The following is an 18841-nucleotide window of genomic DNA, read 5'->3' on the forward strand; positions in this document are numbered from 1 at the left end:
AGCCTTAATTATTATATGTTGGTGACAAAAATAAACAGAAACCCACAACATCAGAACAGCTTGCAGTGAAATAAATCTTATGCATTTCCTAAACTGGCGGTCATCAAAGTAGAGCCAACTCTTGAAGACTCTTTCTGTTTAATATTCCAGCAGCACAATCAAAGCGCAGCATCTGTACGTCTTAATTATCAGCAGCACTTTAGCATGAATGCATATGCTCCAGGAGAAATGAGCAGAAAACGAGAGCAGATTCAAAACAAAGCTTTCACCAAAGTCCTAATAACACCTGCTGCTATGATCTGCAAAATATCATCCTTGCATTTAAAATTAATTACAGTTAGTTTGTAAAGTTGGAAATAAGTGGCCGAGTTATGAGCCTCTGTGAGAAATATAAAAATATTTTATCAGAGATGTTGTTTCTGAGGATGTTGGACACATCAATCAGCGCTTCTCTGTATTTAAAATGTGAATAGTTGCCCATAAATACATACAGAGATCATCCAGTTAGGAGAGCAAAGCTTCTCTAGAAGAAAGAGAAATATAAATATACATTTTTTTTCTTTGTTTATTCATTTTTGTCCATCTCAGACAATCGATTCTGATATCTGAACAAACTGTATAAAATGTTTTAAAATCATCTGGAGGCTAAAACTGGTTTTAATTGGATGAATTTGAATGAAATATTAATAATTTAATACATTTGGACTCTTGGTAGGATTAAAACCAACTGATTACATATTATTTAACTTTCCTTTGTGATTAATACGGTATTTTTGAATTAGAATACATTTCAATAGAATGAACCAAAGTACGGAGTAAATTCAGGAGCAGAATCCCGTTATAACAAGGTTATAACAAGGTTATAACAAGGTTATTATAACAAGGTTATAACAAGGTTATAACAAGGTTATAACAAGGTTATAACAAGGTTATAACAAGGTTATAACAAGGTCATAACAAGGTTATAACAAGGTTATAACAAGGTTATAACAAACTATATAACTCATTAAACCAGAACATTTCTAAAAAAACAAGAAACTTTATCATTATAGTGAGATAAACTTGTTAAAATGAAAAAATGAAACTTGTTAAAATTAGAAATTGTAATTTATTATCAATATATATATATATATTTCTTTTCCGCTTTACAAATTGAACTGGATGAAATTTTAAATTTAATTTATTTATTTTGAATCAAGTGGAAATAATGAGGTTAGAATTTGATTCTGTGGAGCAAATATTTTTACTTTAGTGGATTCAAATAGTAATAGAAACATATTTATTTCAAAATAAACATAAAAATGATTTGAATGGCTGTTAATGAAATAGTTTTTAATGTTCATTTATTGGGAAAGGATTAACTGAAGTGAAATTAATCCGATCTAAAACTGAAGAACTTTTATTCTGAATTAAATTGTGATTGTATTGAGTTTGGTGAAGTAAATGTAACTTCAGTAAATGTTGATTTTTCAGCCCTTTTAGATTCTTTCCAACAGGTTTTGATGATAAGTGGTTTTGAAAAGCTGCAGGGTGATTTTGTGGTGGTTTCTTGTCATTCTGAACACCCAGATTCCCAGATTCCTCCTGGTTTTTGCTCCAGTTGAGACGTTTCCTCCCACAGCGGCCGGCTTGTCGCCCACTGAGCGCCGATAAAAGACACATTTAAAGTCTCACTGACCTGATGGCAGTGTGGGTTGGACTCCCTGCCGTACGGGTAAGAACTCCTCTCCGATTTACCTACATGAGAAGAAGACAACACAGTGTATAGTCATTCATTTCACACTTTGTTTCATTTCTCTCTGCTGTGTCGAAAGAGGTGAAACTTATGTTAAAAAGCATTTATTTACCAATTTATTCTTTATAAAACCAAACAGAGGAAAAAATGTGAACAGTGGTCGGGATTGGCACAAAATTTACATGCAAATACTTGAGACGGCCTCTAAAAAGGCTGATTGCAACTTATTTCATACCTAAATATGCTTTAATATGCACAGAGGAAACCCTCTCTGTGGTTCAGCCAATCAGCATCAAGGAAAACAAATGGTGCTCCTGGATTGGCTGGTTTACAAATGCTAGCTAGTAGCGTGTCAACTAGCATTTAGCCGAGTTATCTCAGCTCCACAAACTGTATTTTCTTTTAAATATTTTAGATCTATGATGAGATCTGTGAATACACGGACTTTCTGCACATTATTGGAAGAAAAATGTACAGATTCTGAACCACGAAGAGGCGAGAGTTTCCTTTACAGTCCTCAACTTCCATGACTTGTAACAAACTTAAATGACGATACAGATTACATTTCTATTAAATGGTACTTTCAAGGTTTTACAGATTACATCCATGAACAAAGAAATTCCCCAAACTTTACGATTAACTTCCTAAAACTTACAGGTTACTTTCTAGAACTTCTAGATAAATTTCAGAAACTTTCTGGTTATATTATGAGGAAACCTGGAGCCGTACTTTAAAGAACAAACTAAATACTTGCTGAAACTTACAGTGAACTCTCCAGTATATAGATACTATTTCTCATAAATTAACTCTTAATCACCTTCCTGAATTATAGTTTGCATTTCAAACTTTAATTTCACAGAATTTACAGGGACCAGAAACTAAAGTTACTTTCCTTGAACTCAGTATTTTTAGAGACGGTTCAGCCTCAGGACTTTCTGGATCGACGTTAAAACTGGGCTGCGTTACATACATACAGCTTCTCTAACAAACTTCATGGGTTCATTTCTCAAACTTTACAAGATCAATTTATACTTACAAGTGTGAAATTTACAGACTAGTTTCTAAACTTGTCCTAATGTCGAGTGTTTTATGATGAAGTAACTTTCCTGGTACACTTGGTACCAGGAAAGCACAAAATATCTATAAAATGTTTCGTTTCTGACTTCAGGTTATTGTTTCACCAGTTATTTGACCAATTCTGTGATTTTACACCAAACCACTTGTGCTACTTTCTGAAACCTCCATTTCTAAAATTTACAAAACTTTCTACCATTTTCTAAAAAGTGTCCCAATAGATTAAACCTGAAGATTTCATTTGAGAAGATAAAGAGACATTTTCCTTCCTGGAACTTGAAAAACACGTTTTAAAATGTTTTAAATACTGGCCATATTTCAAGAACTTAAAGTTTTCTTCTTGGGAATCTCTGAGCCTTTGAGAAACTTAAAGGTAATTTTTCTGGATCAGACATCATCTAAAGTTTCTCTGATAAAAATAGACAGTTTAATAATGAAGCAGTGTGTGTGTTAATGGGTTCGTTTTCCCAGCGACATGAGAACAGAATACAGTAGTAATAAATAATATTAATAATAAATAATAATAATAATAATAATAATAATAATAATAATAACCGTTCCACCAGCTTTCAGAAGTTACTACAGTCACAGCCGGTTCTGATCAGAGCGTTCATGTTTTCTGTTCCCTGATCTCACAGCAAAATTAAAAACACATCTGCTGTAGATCCACACAAAAAGCAAAGAGTCACAAGAACCAAACGCTTCCTTTTTAGTTTGCACCAAACCCTGACGCCATGTTGGACCCTCTAACTCGTCTCCTCTGGTCTATCTGTTGAATAAACTGAGGACTATAAAACACATCTTCAACTCTGAAGCCTTCTTTTTTATAATGCCATTGTTTTTTCTTCTCTGAGTCTCACTGGACAAACATTTGTCTTCAGAGACTCATTAGCGCCTGCTAAGCAACCGTCACAAACCAAATCCAGAAAATAGCCAACCCTCGAAGAATTCGCACATCTGAGACGTGGTTATGATTCCTCCACTAAAGAGCTTCAGCTTTTCCACTTGAGGTTCCACATTCCTTAAAACCTCAGCTGATAAGAAGAGTTAGAGACGCAGGAACAAAAAACCTGGAATATCAAATTCATATCCAGATTATTGATGTCCTTAAAGGGCCTGAGGTGGTAAAATATATCAATAAAAGCCATAAAAATATGAATAGTCGCCCCTGCAGTCAATGAGTACTTCTTAATACTGAACATCATTAATTGGTCATTTGAAAGAATAAATATAAAAACGTGAAGAAAAAAATGAATCAAAAGTCAAAATTCTGAGAAAAAAAGTCAGAATTTCAGATTTTGTTTCTCTAATCTTCTCCCATTGAAAGCTGCTTTCACTTGATTGATAAAATATTATTTAAGCATACGACGGTTATTTTCCAGGTTCTGTTTCCGTGTCCCTCTGGGCCACAGAAAGCTTTACGGCGGGCCGGATTTGGCCCGCGGGCCTTGAGTTGGACACGCGGCTGGCGGCCATTTTTGGTTCAACGTCATGCGTTGTGTTCTGGACGGGTTGTGGAGGTAAACGGCCCAGAATGGAAACGCAGAGATCTCTCACACGTGACAAACGGTGGAATTTAAATCGTTGATTCACGACGTTTGGGTCGGATTATTTTATCCCGACCAGAACCAAAACCCAGTGGGACTGCAGAGGACTTCACTCCTGGAAAACTTCGAGTCTTGTGCATTTTTGTGACTATGTTCTTTTCAATCATGAAATTGGGTTTCTGTTTTACAGTACTACACTGCAAAAACAGAAACTCTTACCAAGTATTTTTAGTGCAAATATATTAGCATACTTGAAATAAGACGAAATGAACTAAAAATTTATTTTTTAGCAAGATATAAGAGCTTGTTTTAATTAATATTGATTTTAAAGAAGTACTAGTTCCTGTGGTCGATCATTTCATTTATAACAAAACAACATTTTTAAGTTTCAATCCCAGTTGGGGGCCGAACTGAGTCACTCCGGTGAAAACAAATGGCCCCCGAGCCGCACTTTGGAAACACTGATTTCTCTTTTCCATATTTTTCTCTTGTTGTTTTTTCCAGTATCTCAGTTTAATTGAACTCAGTCAAGTCTTTTTCACAGACATGATACATAAAAACATAATTACATTGAGAAACAACCTTTGCAGAGGATGTGCTACACTCAGCTGATCCCGGTTTCATCACTGCGCCGAACATCTTGGGTGTGATTAAAATCAGACGTCCAGAGCCTTTAGAAGCAGGCCAGAGCTTGATGAGCGTGAGACGAGAGGAACTTTCATTTTTAAACCCCAAACCGAACGAACGAACGAACGCGTCGCTGTGAAAAAGGTGTCTGATGAATTCAGAAAACGCACCGGCTGCCGTTGTGTGCAGACAACAAAGCTAATTTCCTCTGCGGCTCCTGAACAGGCTTTCCCTCCTCTCTGAGCTGCGGGACCGCTTCGATTACTATTTTTACCAGGCAGACCTTCTTTTTTGGATAAAAAAAACCTTAAATCTGCAGCCAGTCTAAATATCAAACCGCAGTTAGTGTGTAATTACGTTCTGCTGTCGGTGCGGATGAAATGGATGAAGCGTGTTGCAGGGCTGGAATCAGGCGTGTATAGACCAGCGCTGAATGCATGCCAACATGGTAGTCGATGCAGAAGAGGTTGATAATTACAGGCGTATAGAATAGGAATGTGGTCGACAGTGTGTGTGTGTGGGGGTGTGTGTGTGTGTGTCCAATACACAGGCCTCGGATTCAGCTACAACCGATGCCAGCTGGACCGGTTTGGCACGTACACAAAGACACCCCCACACACACAAAGTACAGGAAATTACCGCCACAGATGTGCGCTTTCCCTCTCACACACATGTAAATATGTAGAATACACTACGTATTTATATTTATACCTTACTGGAGCTCCTCCATTCACACACACACACACACACACACACACACACACCACAACACGCAGCAACGTTGGAGAACGTTTACTAAAAAAACCCGGAGCCAAAAGTCCCCCAACGGTTGTGTCCAAAAATTGAACTAAAGCAGCAAAAATGTAAAAATATTACTATTTAATTGAAATAGATCATGTTAGAGTGATATATATCTATTTATAAAATATATATTTCTATCTATATATTTTCATATATGTATTAATATACAACCAAAGCACTGTTTCATTAAAATGAACCAAAGCAGCTAAAAGTTTAAAAATATCTGTTTAATTGAAATAAATAATGTTAGATTTATACATTTATCTATACATACAACCAAAGCCTTGGTTCATATAAACCAAAGCCATTAAAAGTGTAATTGTAATAAATTTAATTGTAATAAATCATGTAGGATAAAAAAAAAAAGTAATATTTCTGGTACTTAAAATTTATATGGTCGTACCTTAGAAGAGATTTTATTGTAAATGTTGCAAATTAAAACAATAAATAAGTACAACAAAGAAAAGATGAGTTAATAATTTAAAGGTGAGGTCTGAGCTGGTGTTGCTGTGGACGTGGAGGCCTCGTCCAGCATGGAGCTGCACGTCGCCGGGCCGTGGGGGTTCTGGCAGCAGCTTCAGCCCGTCTGGCACAGCAGCCTTAAATAAAAACACCCCATCGCCGAGCAGCGAGCAGCGAGCAGCGAGCAGCGAGCAGCGCTGCGTTTATGTAAAAATACCTGGAGTACATGTGCAGGCGGCGAAAACACCCATGGGGAAACCGCATCCATAAACACATCGTCTAAAGCAGCAGATATACTGGAGACCCGATCCGTTTGGATCCTCCAAGCTCTATAAAAACACCCTCATGTTGTTTTATTGTTTTTATTTCATTTGAGGAGATTTTTTTATTATCTTTGTGGTCCTGGAAGCAGAGACAGAAACTGCCTCTTTTACACGAAGAGTCCTGAAGACGAGAGTCGACGTAGCGAAGCTGTCAGCTCTCTCTGGGAAATCATCGTTACACTTTCACTGTTTCTGTTTCATTCTGTGATCATCTGTCATGAAATGAGTGCATTATTTTAAACATTTACAACAAATTTACATGAAAACAAAATAAAACCCCCAGCTAAAGAGAAAATCCACTAAATCTACAAAAGGAGCTTTTAAATTTCATCAAAACATTTTTAAATGAAGATTTTTGACATAAATTCAGCCACAGCTCTTTATTTTCACCGTCCATCGTCTGCGCAGGCCGAGCACACAAACAAAAATGATCGGTATTTTAATTTGGCTGCTGAAGAAAGAACGGCATTAAGAAGCGGAGAGGGGGCAGGAACCGAGCGGTCAGCCAGAAACCCTCTGGACGGGGAACATATTTCAGATAAATATACGTGTTTTCTACCGTCTGAGAAAAATTATTACCTCAAAAATAAATTCCTTCTTGGAGAGAAAGCAGCAAAAAAATCTATACCGAGCATATCTTAATTAAATGGTTTTAAAGAGGAATATTAGTTTTCAGAGAGCCATTGAGAAAATAACAGATACTGAATAACTTTAATTATTACTCTGTAAATTAGTTTCCATTTCTCAGGAGGTCCAAATATTTCTGTCTGCAGAAATGGAAGACCAGATTTCAAAATAAGATTTAAATTAAAATGTTTGGATTAATTCTCCTCTGCGTGCTGAAGCCATGTTGACATTAATTTTCTTATTTAAGTTGCAGATTTCCTTGAATTATTTCATATTATTTCAGATTCTCCAGAGCAGATACAGAGGTCAAAGGTTACCACAACAACTTCATGTCTGAGTTTTCTCACATTGAAGGATTTCAAATTAAAGGTCACAGAAAACATAAGTAGCCTCCCTCATCGGTGTCACTGCCCCTCCCCCACCTGTTGCTGGTCGCCACACTTGTTCTCCATTACAGGAAAAACTAACTGGGTGGTTTAAATTTTTCTAGTCAATCTTGTTGTGTTTTCTACTCTAACAGAAAAATAATATTAAATATTAAATATTAAATATTCTCCACTATAAAAACCTGAAAACTGAAATTATTTTTAATATAATGTGTCTTTTCTCATTAAATTTTACACCTTAAAGTGGATTTTGTCTGTGAAAATGAAAACCAGTAAATGTTACAAATTACTAAAACTAATAATTAAAATGCCACGTTGTTTCAGCAGCACTTTGATGATGCTGTACATTTTGGTTTTATTGGATCTCAAACTGAACTAAAATAAAACTAAAATGATGAACCTCAGGATTATTCAGACGGGTTCAGATGAAGGAAGTGGTTCTGTTTCCTTTAGTGCGCTTTGCTTTCACATTACACTTCATGTAAGTGAACTAAACCTTGTAAATAAAACAAACAAAGTCTTTTCTAAATTAGAAGAAACTTCAAAGTTTATTTTAAAATACAGGTTATAATTTTGGAACAAATCCTTTTTGCCCGGACACACAACATGCTGCCATGTTGGGCAGAAAATGGCGGCTCAGGTTTGATTTCAGCAGCACTGCAGCGTTAGTAACACTAAAGTCAACAAGAATCTATTCTGAGGGCAGAAACAGTTTGGAAACATAGAAATCAGTCTAAATTAAGTGTTTTTAGGAAATAGAAATCATAAATATGAAGGTCACTCTGCCTGACGTGTCCAACATCTACAACCATCCTGGTCTGTAAGGATGAGGCCAGTTTGCTGAGGTTACATTAATCCTAGATTTAATGTAACGTCCTTTAAAATAACAAAAACAGTGATGTTGTTGTTTATTTAAAACGTGTTTAAATCTTACAAGTTGTGTGAAACTCTAAGCATTAAATGAATACCAAACATTACAGTCCAATCATTTCCGTTAATAAAAATTTCTGACCTGGGCGACTCTGGGAATTTAAGAAAAAGCCTCAAAATCCCAAACGGAAAACATTAGGCTCCATAAATTCTCAAAAGCCAAACTTTAAAGATTGGCATTTCCCCTGCTAACCCCAAGTGACATTCTCCCCAGACAGGCGGCCCGAGAGGCTCAGTGACGGGTGACTAAGAGACGAAGCGGGCCGGTCGGCCAGCGAGCGCCGCACAGACCCGACCAGGAGGAGGGAGGGGCTTTCTTCAAGCCACTCTGCTATATAAAGCCCATAGAGAAGTCGGTGAGCCAGGAGGACCAAATCCCTGCTAATCCACAGCGCAGAGAGACAGAGGAAACACAAATCAGCTCCATTACAAGCTGAGCGCTAACAGGAAGCAGGAAGCTCAGCTGGGCTATTAGATATCATGACACCGCTTCCTAACAGACCAAATTAACTCTGGATTGGGTCGAGTTTGGTTGCTTTTCCAAATTCCAGCAATATAATCTTACATTTAAACTGGTGCTGATTTATGTCAGATTGACTGGAAACTTTCTGGTCATAAAGAGATAAAGAGACGGAAAAGCATTTTCTAATTCCAACCAAGGTTGTTATTAACAAAAACTAATAAAATAACAAAAACTGAAATGGAGGAAACATTTTTAACTGAAAGAAATAAAAACTGTGATTAATGGGGGAAAACTTTAACAAACTGGGACTACAGACACACAGCAATGTGAAATCCTGCCCTCAAAAAGCTGCTAGCTAACAATGAGTAGCTTTGGTTTTAGCAGTCAAACTGTCAATATAACGCCCTAAATCTGCAATGATTGCATGACCTATAAAAGAAAAGGGGCGCAGCGCTTTGTCAACATGGCGACGACTAGATAACACAGTCAGGAAAACGTTTTAACTAAAAATATTGTGAGGGAGAGGGAAGTAGCTCAGTTATGCTAGCTTGACTTGACAATCAAATTATCCAAATTTGAAATAAAAAAGCAACATAAACTACAAAGTACCCAACAAAAACCAAAGTGGAACATGCAAAACATGCAAGAAGAGAATCACAATCAGAAATGGAACAACTTGTAAAGTTGCATAAAGAGCATCAGCTACTTTTGCTACAACGAGGCGACTGAGTTTAGCTAGCTTGGTGTTATTAGCAAGTGTTTTCTGGGCTTTACTGTTTACGTTGTTATGACAGGATGTATCAGCTTATTGATGAAACATGAACAAAACAGAAGCCAATACAAGCTGGTTTCACATTATGGTTTTATATTGTCATAAAATATTTAACATAACATCAACTGGAACTGAAGACTCTAACTGGGGATTAGTTTAAGAGCAGCAGTTGTGTTTCTATTTTTGCCTGAAATTATGCAAAGTTTAAAAGGTCAGTGAAATTATTTACCATTTTCTCTGGAGTTTTTCAATGATCTGGTTTATTGGCAGGTGTTAAACTGACAAAAGGTCAGCAGGAGCACGAAGCCGAGCGAGTCGACGGTGGATTTCTGTTGATCCAACAGCAGAAACCTTTAAAACCCAACAGGTTTAATTCTTCATTCCTTTTATATGTACTGTAATAAAGCAGGTACATGTGGGTTTTGACCTGTTGGATCTAATTTGACCTGGGGAAAATGAACGCCCCTGATCTTTTTATTTTACATATAAACATTGCTTTAATTTGATTTGACTGCATTGGGCCAACAGAGAGCATCTGGATTCCTGATGGAGAATCCTTACAACGTGTCACTGGTCTGTATTCAACGATGAGTTTGTTAAGAGCATACATATGTGAATCTATAAATATCAGCCGCTCTCAGGGCTGCATGTGTTTCTCTATGGGTTCAGAAACCAACAACACGTCTGTGGCTCTTCCAGGAACAACAGGGCTGTATCTATTTGCCAAACTATAAATCCAAACGTTTCTCCTTCTTAATCCATTTCTGATCTTGTGCATTTGTTCCAAGTTTTGGCACTTTGATCATGTTTCATAAACTCGTAATGAAAACAAAAGCAAAGTTACTCTACTATTGTGCTTTCTCCTTTTAAAATACAATTTAATCTGAAAGTTTGTGTTAAATGTTAAAAAATGGCAGAAAAAAAGTTTCATATTTCCAGCCAGGAACATCGTTCTGCATTTATTGCATTTTGTGACTGTAGGGGGCGCCGTTTCTTCAGTACACAGAGGAAACGGCGTGAAAAATACAGATAATTGACTTTACGTACAATAAACGCATGTCTTAACTTCAGGTAGATGTTAGTAGGATGAGGATAAAACTGTTGGCACCAAAACAAACGTTCCATATATGGTCTTTCCAGTGACAAACGTTCCATATATGGTCTTTCCAGTGACAAACGTTCCATATATGGTCTTTCCAGTGACAAACGTAGCCGATGCAATTTGAGGAATGGCGGCTGTCAGAATATAGCAGCATGAAAACTAAAGTAGAAAATAAAATTTTAATTTCTACTCATCCAGTTTTGACAATAAAAATTCACATTTTTGTTGTATTTAAAATGGAAAATGTAATTACTTTTTTTAATTACTGGTTTTCTAAAGAAAAACTAAAAGCATGCAGACAGTTGTGGCTGCTGAGCTGAATTTTACAGATAAAAGTTAATTTGAAACACAAGTTTTCCACATTTCAGTAACAATAAACACAAACTTCCAGTCTCTAGCTTTGTTTTTGAAGTATCTCCTGCAATGTTTTTCATTTGTTAAATTTTCATAGTGATGTAGAATGCTCTTAACTTTGACCAGCTGCATTGTTTCAGACGTTTCTGGATTCACTTAAATTGTTTGGTTTAATTTGAATTCTGTCTTGATTTGAGTGTTTTTGTGTTTTTTGCAGGTGTTTTTCCAGCCAAACCTGCCATATTCTTCTGCCTTTCTGCTCTGCGGTGATTGACTGCGTCCGTCACGTTTGCCAGCGATCCGTTTCTGGATTGGTTTCAGATTTGTCAGATGCCAAAGGAAGAAAACAACAAGATTGTTGTTCAAGTAGTAAAAGCCTGAGCTCCATTTTCCCCCTGAGTTTAGATGAATCATTAAATCTTTTCTCTGTGTGAGAGGAAGCACTCGGAAGAAAAGATATTCTTTGACACGCATATAATGAGTCCATTTTAATAAAATATATGACTAATAGTGGGATTTGATGAGGATGGCAGGGATGAGGAGAGGAGAGGAGGAGGAGGAGAGGAGAGGAGAGGAGAGGAGAGGAGGAGAGGAGGAGAAGAGGAGACGAAGACGAGACGAGAGGAGAGGAGAGGAGAGGAGAGGAGAGGAGAGGAGAGGAGAGGAGAGGAGAGGAGAGGAGAGGAGAGGAGAGGAGGAGGAGAGGAGAGGAGAGGAGAGGAGAGGAGAGGAGGGTTAAACTTCCTCCTGATGCAGAGCGTTGGGGGAGGGTTAGACCGAGCCGACATGAATCATTCTGAGCGATTCAAGCGTTTCCATGACACCACCGGGCACCGGTCCAGAAGTTTCCACAAAGTCTGAGAGGTAGCCACACACACACCAACCAACCAACACACACCGCCAGCATCCACCGCGTTTCAATACGGCGGCCATGTCGTCCCGCGTTCGGCGTCTTTACGGGAGATCACCTTTAATTTAACAGAAGAGAGTCGATGAGTAACCGTCTTCCTGGTGACACGCCGCCGCCATCCCCCCCCCCACTGCAATCCCAGCAGGCACCGATTCCTTGGCACCGGAACGACTGAATACATCAAACAACAGATGAATGTATACGAGCATCCAGAACAACTTGAGAGACGTGGCATCCATCTCACATCTGTCGCCTTCTACCTTCAGCAAAACGCCGCCTTCAGCCGCAGATCCTCCGCTTCCTTCACTTTACAGAAATTTATGTTTTAGTTTTTAACAAACCAGCGTTTCTTCACAGAAAACGGTCAAATCCTGCTCTGTTGTCTCAGTTTCTGTCCTTCAGAAAAACATCCGCAGCTCCAGCTCCTCCGTTTGTTTCATGAGAAAATTTAATTTAAACTTTACAGAGAATGAAATGTTTTAGTCTGAGTTCAAGTTTTCTACTTTGAGTTTAACAATAATGTGAATTATTATTAAACTCAATAACAATATCTAGAAACAATGTGCTGCTTAAACCAGGATGTTTTATCTTTTTAATACTAATTTATTTGTCTAGTTTGTAAAAATCCTTCTTTAAATAAGATCTGGTTTTGTCAGATCTGACCTGTTTAGTCTCATTCTCTCCATTTCCTCTTTCTCTCCTGGCTGGTTGGTTTGTTTTGTTCATGAAGTTGATTTAAAACCTGACTAATGAAACCAACACGACTTTATATTCAGTTTCGTTCTTCAGTGAAGCTGCTGGGATTTTTCTTTTGTCTGATTGATTATCACTAATAAATCCACTGAATTTCACTATTTTTCATATTTTATTACAATAAAATGATCAAACTCAACTGTGCACAGCATATTTAATATCTGTAAAGTTAAAAATGTGACTCACTTATGAACTCGTGAGCCTAATATGAGTAAATAAATATAAAATCTTAAACCCTAAAATACAAAATGTTCCCATTTTTTGGATGATGGTTTAAAATGTGTTTTTTCTGTGATCTGTTTAATATTCAGTAGAGTAGAAAACATTAAACTGCTTTTTGTTCAGTGTTTACATTTATTTCTGTTCTGTTTTATATTTTCTACATTTCATCATAAATCTGGTTTTTCTTTGTTCAAGGATCAAAGTTTTCTGCTGTTTTTTCTGCATTAAGAAATGAATGAATTCAACATTATTCCATATTTTATAACAATATATTGCTTACTATCTTTATTTTTCACAGTTTTAATTTAAATCTTTCTAAGATAGACAGAAAAATAATATTTGTTAAACTCCTAAGCTGCCAGTTATTCTCTCTGTTAAAAATGTCACTAATTTAAAACATTAAAACTTTACAGTCACATTAAATAAAATATATTTAATGTTTGATTTTCTCCTTCAACCTTCATAAAGTTGATTTACATGTGAAAGTTGTTAAAACGTTTTACGTTTTCGTCATTTTTACACATTTATCTGCATCTCTAAATGCAATAAATTCTGTTTTACAGTGCTGTAGCTGCTCCTGTTATGTATTCATATGAATAAAAATACTTGTATTTATGTTATTTTTGTTTTATTTTCTTTTTTAACGGCGTTGATGTTTTAACCTCTTTTTCCAGGTGAGTAAATTTCCATGAATCTGTTTCTGCTGTTTGTTTATATTATATTTTGTGTTTTATTATCATGAGTTACTCAAATTATATCGACAAAGAACCAAACAACTAACAGTGTTTATTCAGCTAGTAGAGAAAATATCAAAACTGAGTTTAAATGTTGATCATTGATCACAAAATAAATGGTATAAAATGGACAGACGTGAATGAAATGTTGTGTCTCTGGTTCCATCTTGTTTTATTAAGAATTTTATTTGGTTCTTTAGTAAACTGTAAGTTACACACACTCTGATTTTGGTAGTTTTACTGAACAAATTTCAACCCAGAGAACAAAAACATCTAAAGTATAAATTTCAGTGTTTGAGAAGATGTTCAATGTTTGGATGTGAAGGGAGGTCAGAGGATCAGACATGCAGTAGGAACACTGACTGCTCTGCTTAAAGACACATGGACGACTTTAACAGGAAAAATAAACTACCAGTTCAACTTTCACTCATTTCCATCAGCGAAGACGAAGCAAAACCAAACCAAAATGAGAAGTGAAGTAAGATAAAAGGTGTAGATGTTGGAGAACCAACCAGAGCTCTTTGTTTGGTGGCGACGCCGCGGACAGAATGAAAATGAAGCTTCTGGCACCAAAATTTGCTCCTGGTTGATGTGAATGGGACCCCCCCCTCCCCGATTTACCAAATAACCTTCATTATCTAAAGCTGCCCCCCTTTACCAACCCCACCCTCCTCCACCCTGGCACCAGCCCACAAACACAAACAACAAGGAGGCGACAAACCGGGGCCGCGCCTCGGAGCCGTCCGCGCAGCAGGACCTCCGCGCTGCGCAGCGCCGCGCACGATGCTGCGTTCAGAAACAACCTTAATGTCAAATAATAACCACAGAAGAAGTCGGTGAGAAATCAAGGTGAATTTATGTATTTATTGGAATCGAGTTTAAGACGTTCACCAAGCTTCTGTTCAGCGAAAGCCGGCGCCTGGCGGCGAACCGTGCGTCACGGTGTGTTTTCTGTGTGTCGGCTCAGGCTGAATGCGGCAGCCACTGCAGATTTTTGCTGGCGTGCTGACAATGCTGCGCCGGTGCCAAGCCCCGACGGCGGAAACGACTAAAAGACGCATAAGGCTGGCATTAGAGCCCAAACCTCCCTCCCTCCGTACCCTCCTCCCAACGCATCCCTCCTTCTTCTTCTTCTTCTTCTTTCTTCTCTTTTCTCGCTTCGTGGCACGGCGTTTACTTTGGTCGAGGTCAGACTCGACTTGGCGAGTTCTGACACCCGTAAATTTGTCAATCTGTCTTCACTTCCATCTGATCTGAGGAGCAGAAAACAGGGCAACCAAAATAAAATAATGTTTTTGAAAACAGGGACTTGATGTAATTTGTTTCCGTCTAACATCACAGAAAATTCACGTTTCCAGGCTTCGATCTGAGGAGCAGAAAACAGGAAACGCAACAAAATGATTTAAAAACTGAGCTGAGGGAAAATTCACATTTTCAGTTTCTGATCTGAGGGCAACAAAACAACAATAAACTTTTCATAAAGATGGTTTTAAATTTGTTTCTCGCCTCGTTTTCAGTCTAACATCACACAAAAAATTCACAGTAGTATCTTTAAAAACATTTTTTAATGTTGCCGTTTTTAAAAACGTGTTTAAAAATTAATTTGTTTCTCCTTTTGTTTTCAGTCTAGCATCAAAAAATTTACATTTCTGGTGTTCGATCCAATTTGAGGAGCAGAAAACAGGGAAATGTAACAAAGATTTATTATAAAATGTTTTTAAAAACGGAGGCTTGATGTAATTTCACCACCAAGTCTGACGTCACCGTTCAGATTTCAAACTGTAACATATAAAAAATAACATTTTAAAAATGTATAATTTGTTGTTTTGTCTTTTATATCCAGTCTAACGTATTTGAAAATTCACATTCCAGTATTCAATCTGATCCGAGGAGCAGAAATGAACTGAAAAATGATTTTTTGATGCAGTTTGCGTTTCGCCTCGTTTCCAGTCTAACATCTTCTGCTCTCCCTGGGTTTATAATTTTGCCACCATATCTGCCGTCTTTGTCTCGAGGATTTCGGGCAGCACTTCCTCAAATACCTTGGACAGAAAAAGCATCTGGAGTTACATCCACGAGGCACCGAGCCCATGTTCCTCTAAAACCTCAAACAAATGAAGAAAACACCCTAATTATGCTCCAAAGACAATAAAACAAAGCAAAATGGGAGGAAAAAATCCCTGTAAAACATTCAGGATTACCTACAAGTCAAAGCCTGATTCTGTGTTTGGAGTCCATTATTGATGGAACAATGTTTAGCTGCGCGGTAAACAAAGCGAAGCTCCAGTTGTAGCTGTAAATTGTGTTATTGTTCAGCAGACAGATGACGGCTGCTAATGTTGAACTGAGAGGATCTTAGAGGTGGATTTAACACGTTTCCTCTCCTTTCGGGTTGAGACGGCAGATAAAGAAAGAGGTTGCTTCCAGAGAAAAGGTGTGAAATTCGGCATTAGCAGCACAATATGGAAGTATTAAAGTGCGGCACAAAGAGCAGTGAGAGCGGCGCGGCGGAGTGCCGCTTCCCCGACTCTACGGAGGAATAAAGACGCCGCCTTTCTGCTCGGAGTGTCGGGAAGGCCAAGAAACAAACCCAACATGGAAACTGAAAATAGTTCCTCTGTACGGCGCCGACAGACAGCCAAGGAACTGCAGCTCCAACTGCTGCCGCATTTATAACATCATTTATAACGTGATCATGGATACGGTTACAGAGAAAAAACAATCATTTCTATCAATATTTGACTTTTTTAAACCAGAATGTGTTGATTGTTTTTCCAATCATCTGTAAACACTGTAAAAAATCAGGCTTTTCGTTTATTTATTGGTCGTTTCTCCAAAACCAAAATTCTTTGGGAATCAAAACGGAGTTTAAAGATCTAAAGCAAAAATCGACATAAAGTCTAAATTGTTCATTAAATTGTTCTTTAGTGATTTTTAAAGGTGGTAAATTTGGTTCAAATCTGACTCATTTAAACTGACCCAGAGAACCTCTGGGAGAAGCTAAAGATTAGGGTGATGGCAAAGAGTTCTTCCAACCAAAAAACAAAACCTGGAGAAAAACTATTTGACTATAATCATAGATATTTTCTGATGTTAATTAGAAGAAATTTCTGACCTTAAATTTGGGTTATTTAGCCTGTGAGATGAAACGATAAGTCATTTATAAATGTTATAGTTCTAACTAAATAGTTTAAAGCTAAATATTTTGCTTCTAGGTTAACAGTTAGCACCATTCTGAATATTCAGTTTACTGTTAAATATGAGCTTTAAGCCAGAATAAAGTTGTACAACAAAAAGTCAAAATGTTACTAGAATAATGTAATAAAACAGCATCAAAAAAGGCACAACAATAAAAAAATAAAATCATAATATTAGGAGAGCAAAGCTGCAGTTTTATAACTCCATCAATAAAAATAAATGACAAATATTGAGCATTTTGTAAAGTTATAGTTTGGTTAAATTTAATGAACAGAAGTTATTTAAATCACCTTTAAACACATCAGCATCATATTGTCATCATCAGCAGGCCGTAGAAACGATCGTCCAAACTGAGTGTGTCAAAAATCACAAACTACACAGAAACAAGTTTAGATTTTTACAACATTTCACAATTTTTCAGGTGATATTTTCATCTTTACTCTCTAAATATTAAGACTTTATTCTAATAATTTAAAAGGAAACATCTCCTTGTTCCTGACACGTGGCTGTAAAACAGACCGACTGTTTCATTTCTCCACAGTGAAGTCGGAGCGTTTTAACGACCTGCAGGGCCAGGTGCTGTCACTCTGAAGAGGTCAAAGGTCAAAGGACCCTGCGGTTCAGCGTCACTTTCTGATTTCTGCCACTGCGCTGGCTGGTTCAGTCTCCTCCTTTATGTTTCCTAAACCAGTTTGGTTTTTGTTCCCAATTTTTCTAAATTAAAGTTTAAGGGAAGAAAAAAAAAACCATTTGCTTGAAAATGTTTAAAATTAAGAAGTAAAACGTAATTAAAATTCCTTTGGTTCAGGTAACGTCAAAGTCGAGTTGAGTTGGTTTCTAACTATAATTATAAACTTATTTTATAAAACATATTCACCCACTTCAATGTTTTATTGCTTCTCCAACCTTTTGTCACAACTAATAAATTTATCTGAGACTTTTGGGCATTAAAGCTGCCGTATGTAACTTGTACTGGTTTTTAACATATTTGTTAAAACCGTCCAGATAATCTGTGAGCAGATCGAGATCAACCAATCATAGGCAGGAGCGCTGGGCTGAGCGCTGTCAATCATCCTCATGAAGGTGCTGGAGAAACAGCTCACCGTTACAGAAAAACTGTTTACCCACCAACATTGGTGGCTATGCTAACTAGCCTTAGCATTCATGACAGGCTATGCTAGCTGTAGCATAGCAGAACCAAAAGTTTTATAAAATCAGTTTATTGCTCAGCCAGACTCTGACCTCTTGACCCTTTCCACGTGACATCACGCCGTTCAGAATGCAGCCCAGACGCCATGACAGAGCAGCCAAACGTTTTCATGTGGAGTAGAAACACTTCAACATATTTTTACTCAAGTAAAGGGAAAAAGTATCTGTCCAAGACAAAGAAGAGTAAAAACGTATTTGGTAAAATGTTACTCTATTACTGAATATCTGATCAAATTATCAATCATTTCATATTTAAAAATTACATCATCAGACGGACCAAAATATTAACGACAAAAATGACAATAATTCATATAAGTAACAAAAATAAAATCAGGGAGAGAATTTTTTATTTTTATGAAAAACTTCTGAGGCTTTCAGAGAAACTGCAGGTGAGTTTCTGTGTCTGGTGAATTTTGTGTTTGTTTTTCATTCAGTGGGGAGAAAATACAGAAATTTTAAATTTTAAAAGTAAAAAGTACAGCACAGTAAAAATACTCAAGTAAAAAAAAGTTACTCAAGTAAATGTAACCAACACTGTAAAAACAAAAAAAACATCTATAATTTACGGTAAAATATTGGCCCTCACTGCTCCCCGTATTTTACCGTAAATTT

At 37.1% G+C, this 18841-nt stretch overlaps 1 protein-coding gene across 1 annotated transcript in view; it reads right to left on the reverse strand.

Annotated features, from left to right (window-relative positions):
* Positions 1-18841, reverse strand: part of LOC122846867 (transcription factor 4-like) — a 169430-nt gene that overhangs the window by 90063 nt on the left and 60526 nt on the right. The window contains 1 exon segment of the mRNA XM_044144105.1: positions 1679-1737. Coding sequence (XP_044000040.1) covers positions 1679-1737 — 59 coding nt within the window.

Source organism: Gambusia affinis, linkage group LG17 (genome assembly GCF_019740435.1).
Source record: "Gambusia affinis linkage group LG17, SWU_Gaff_1.0, whole genome shotgun sequence".
Taxonomy (NCBI): domain Eukaryota; kingdom Metazoa; phylum Chordata; class Actinopteri; order Cyprinodontiformes; family Poeciliidae; genus Gambusia; species Gambusia affinis.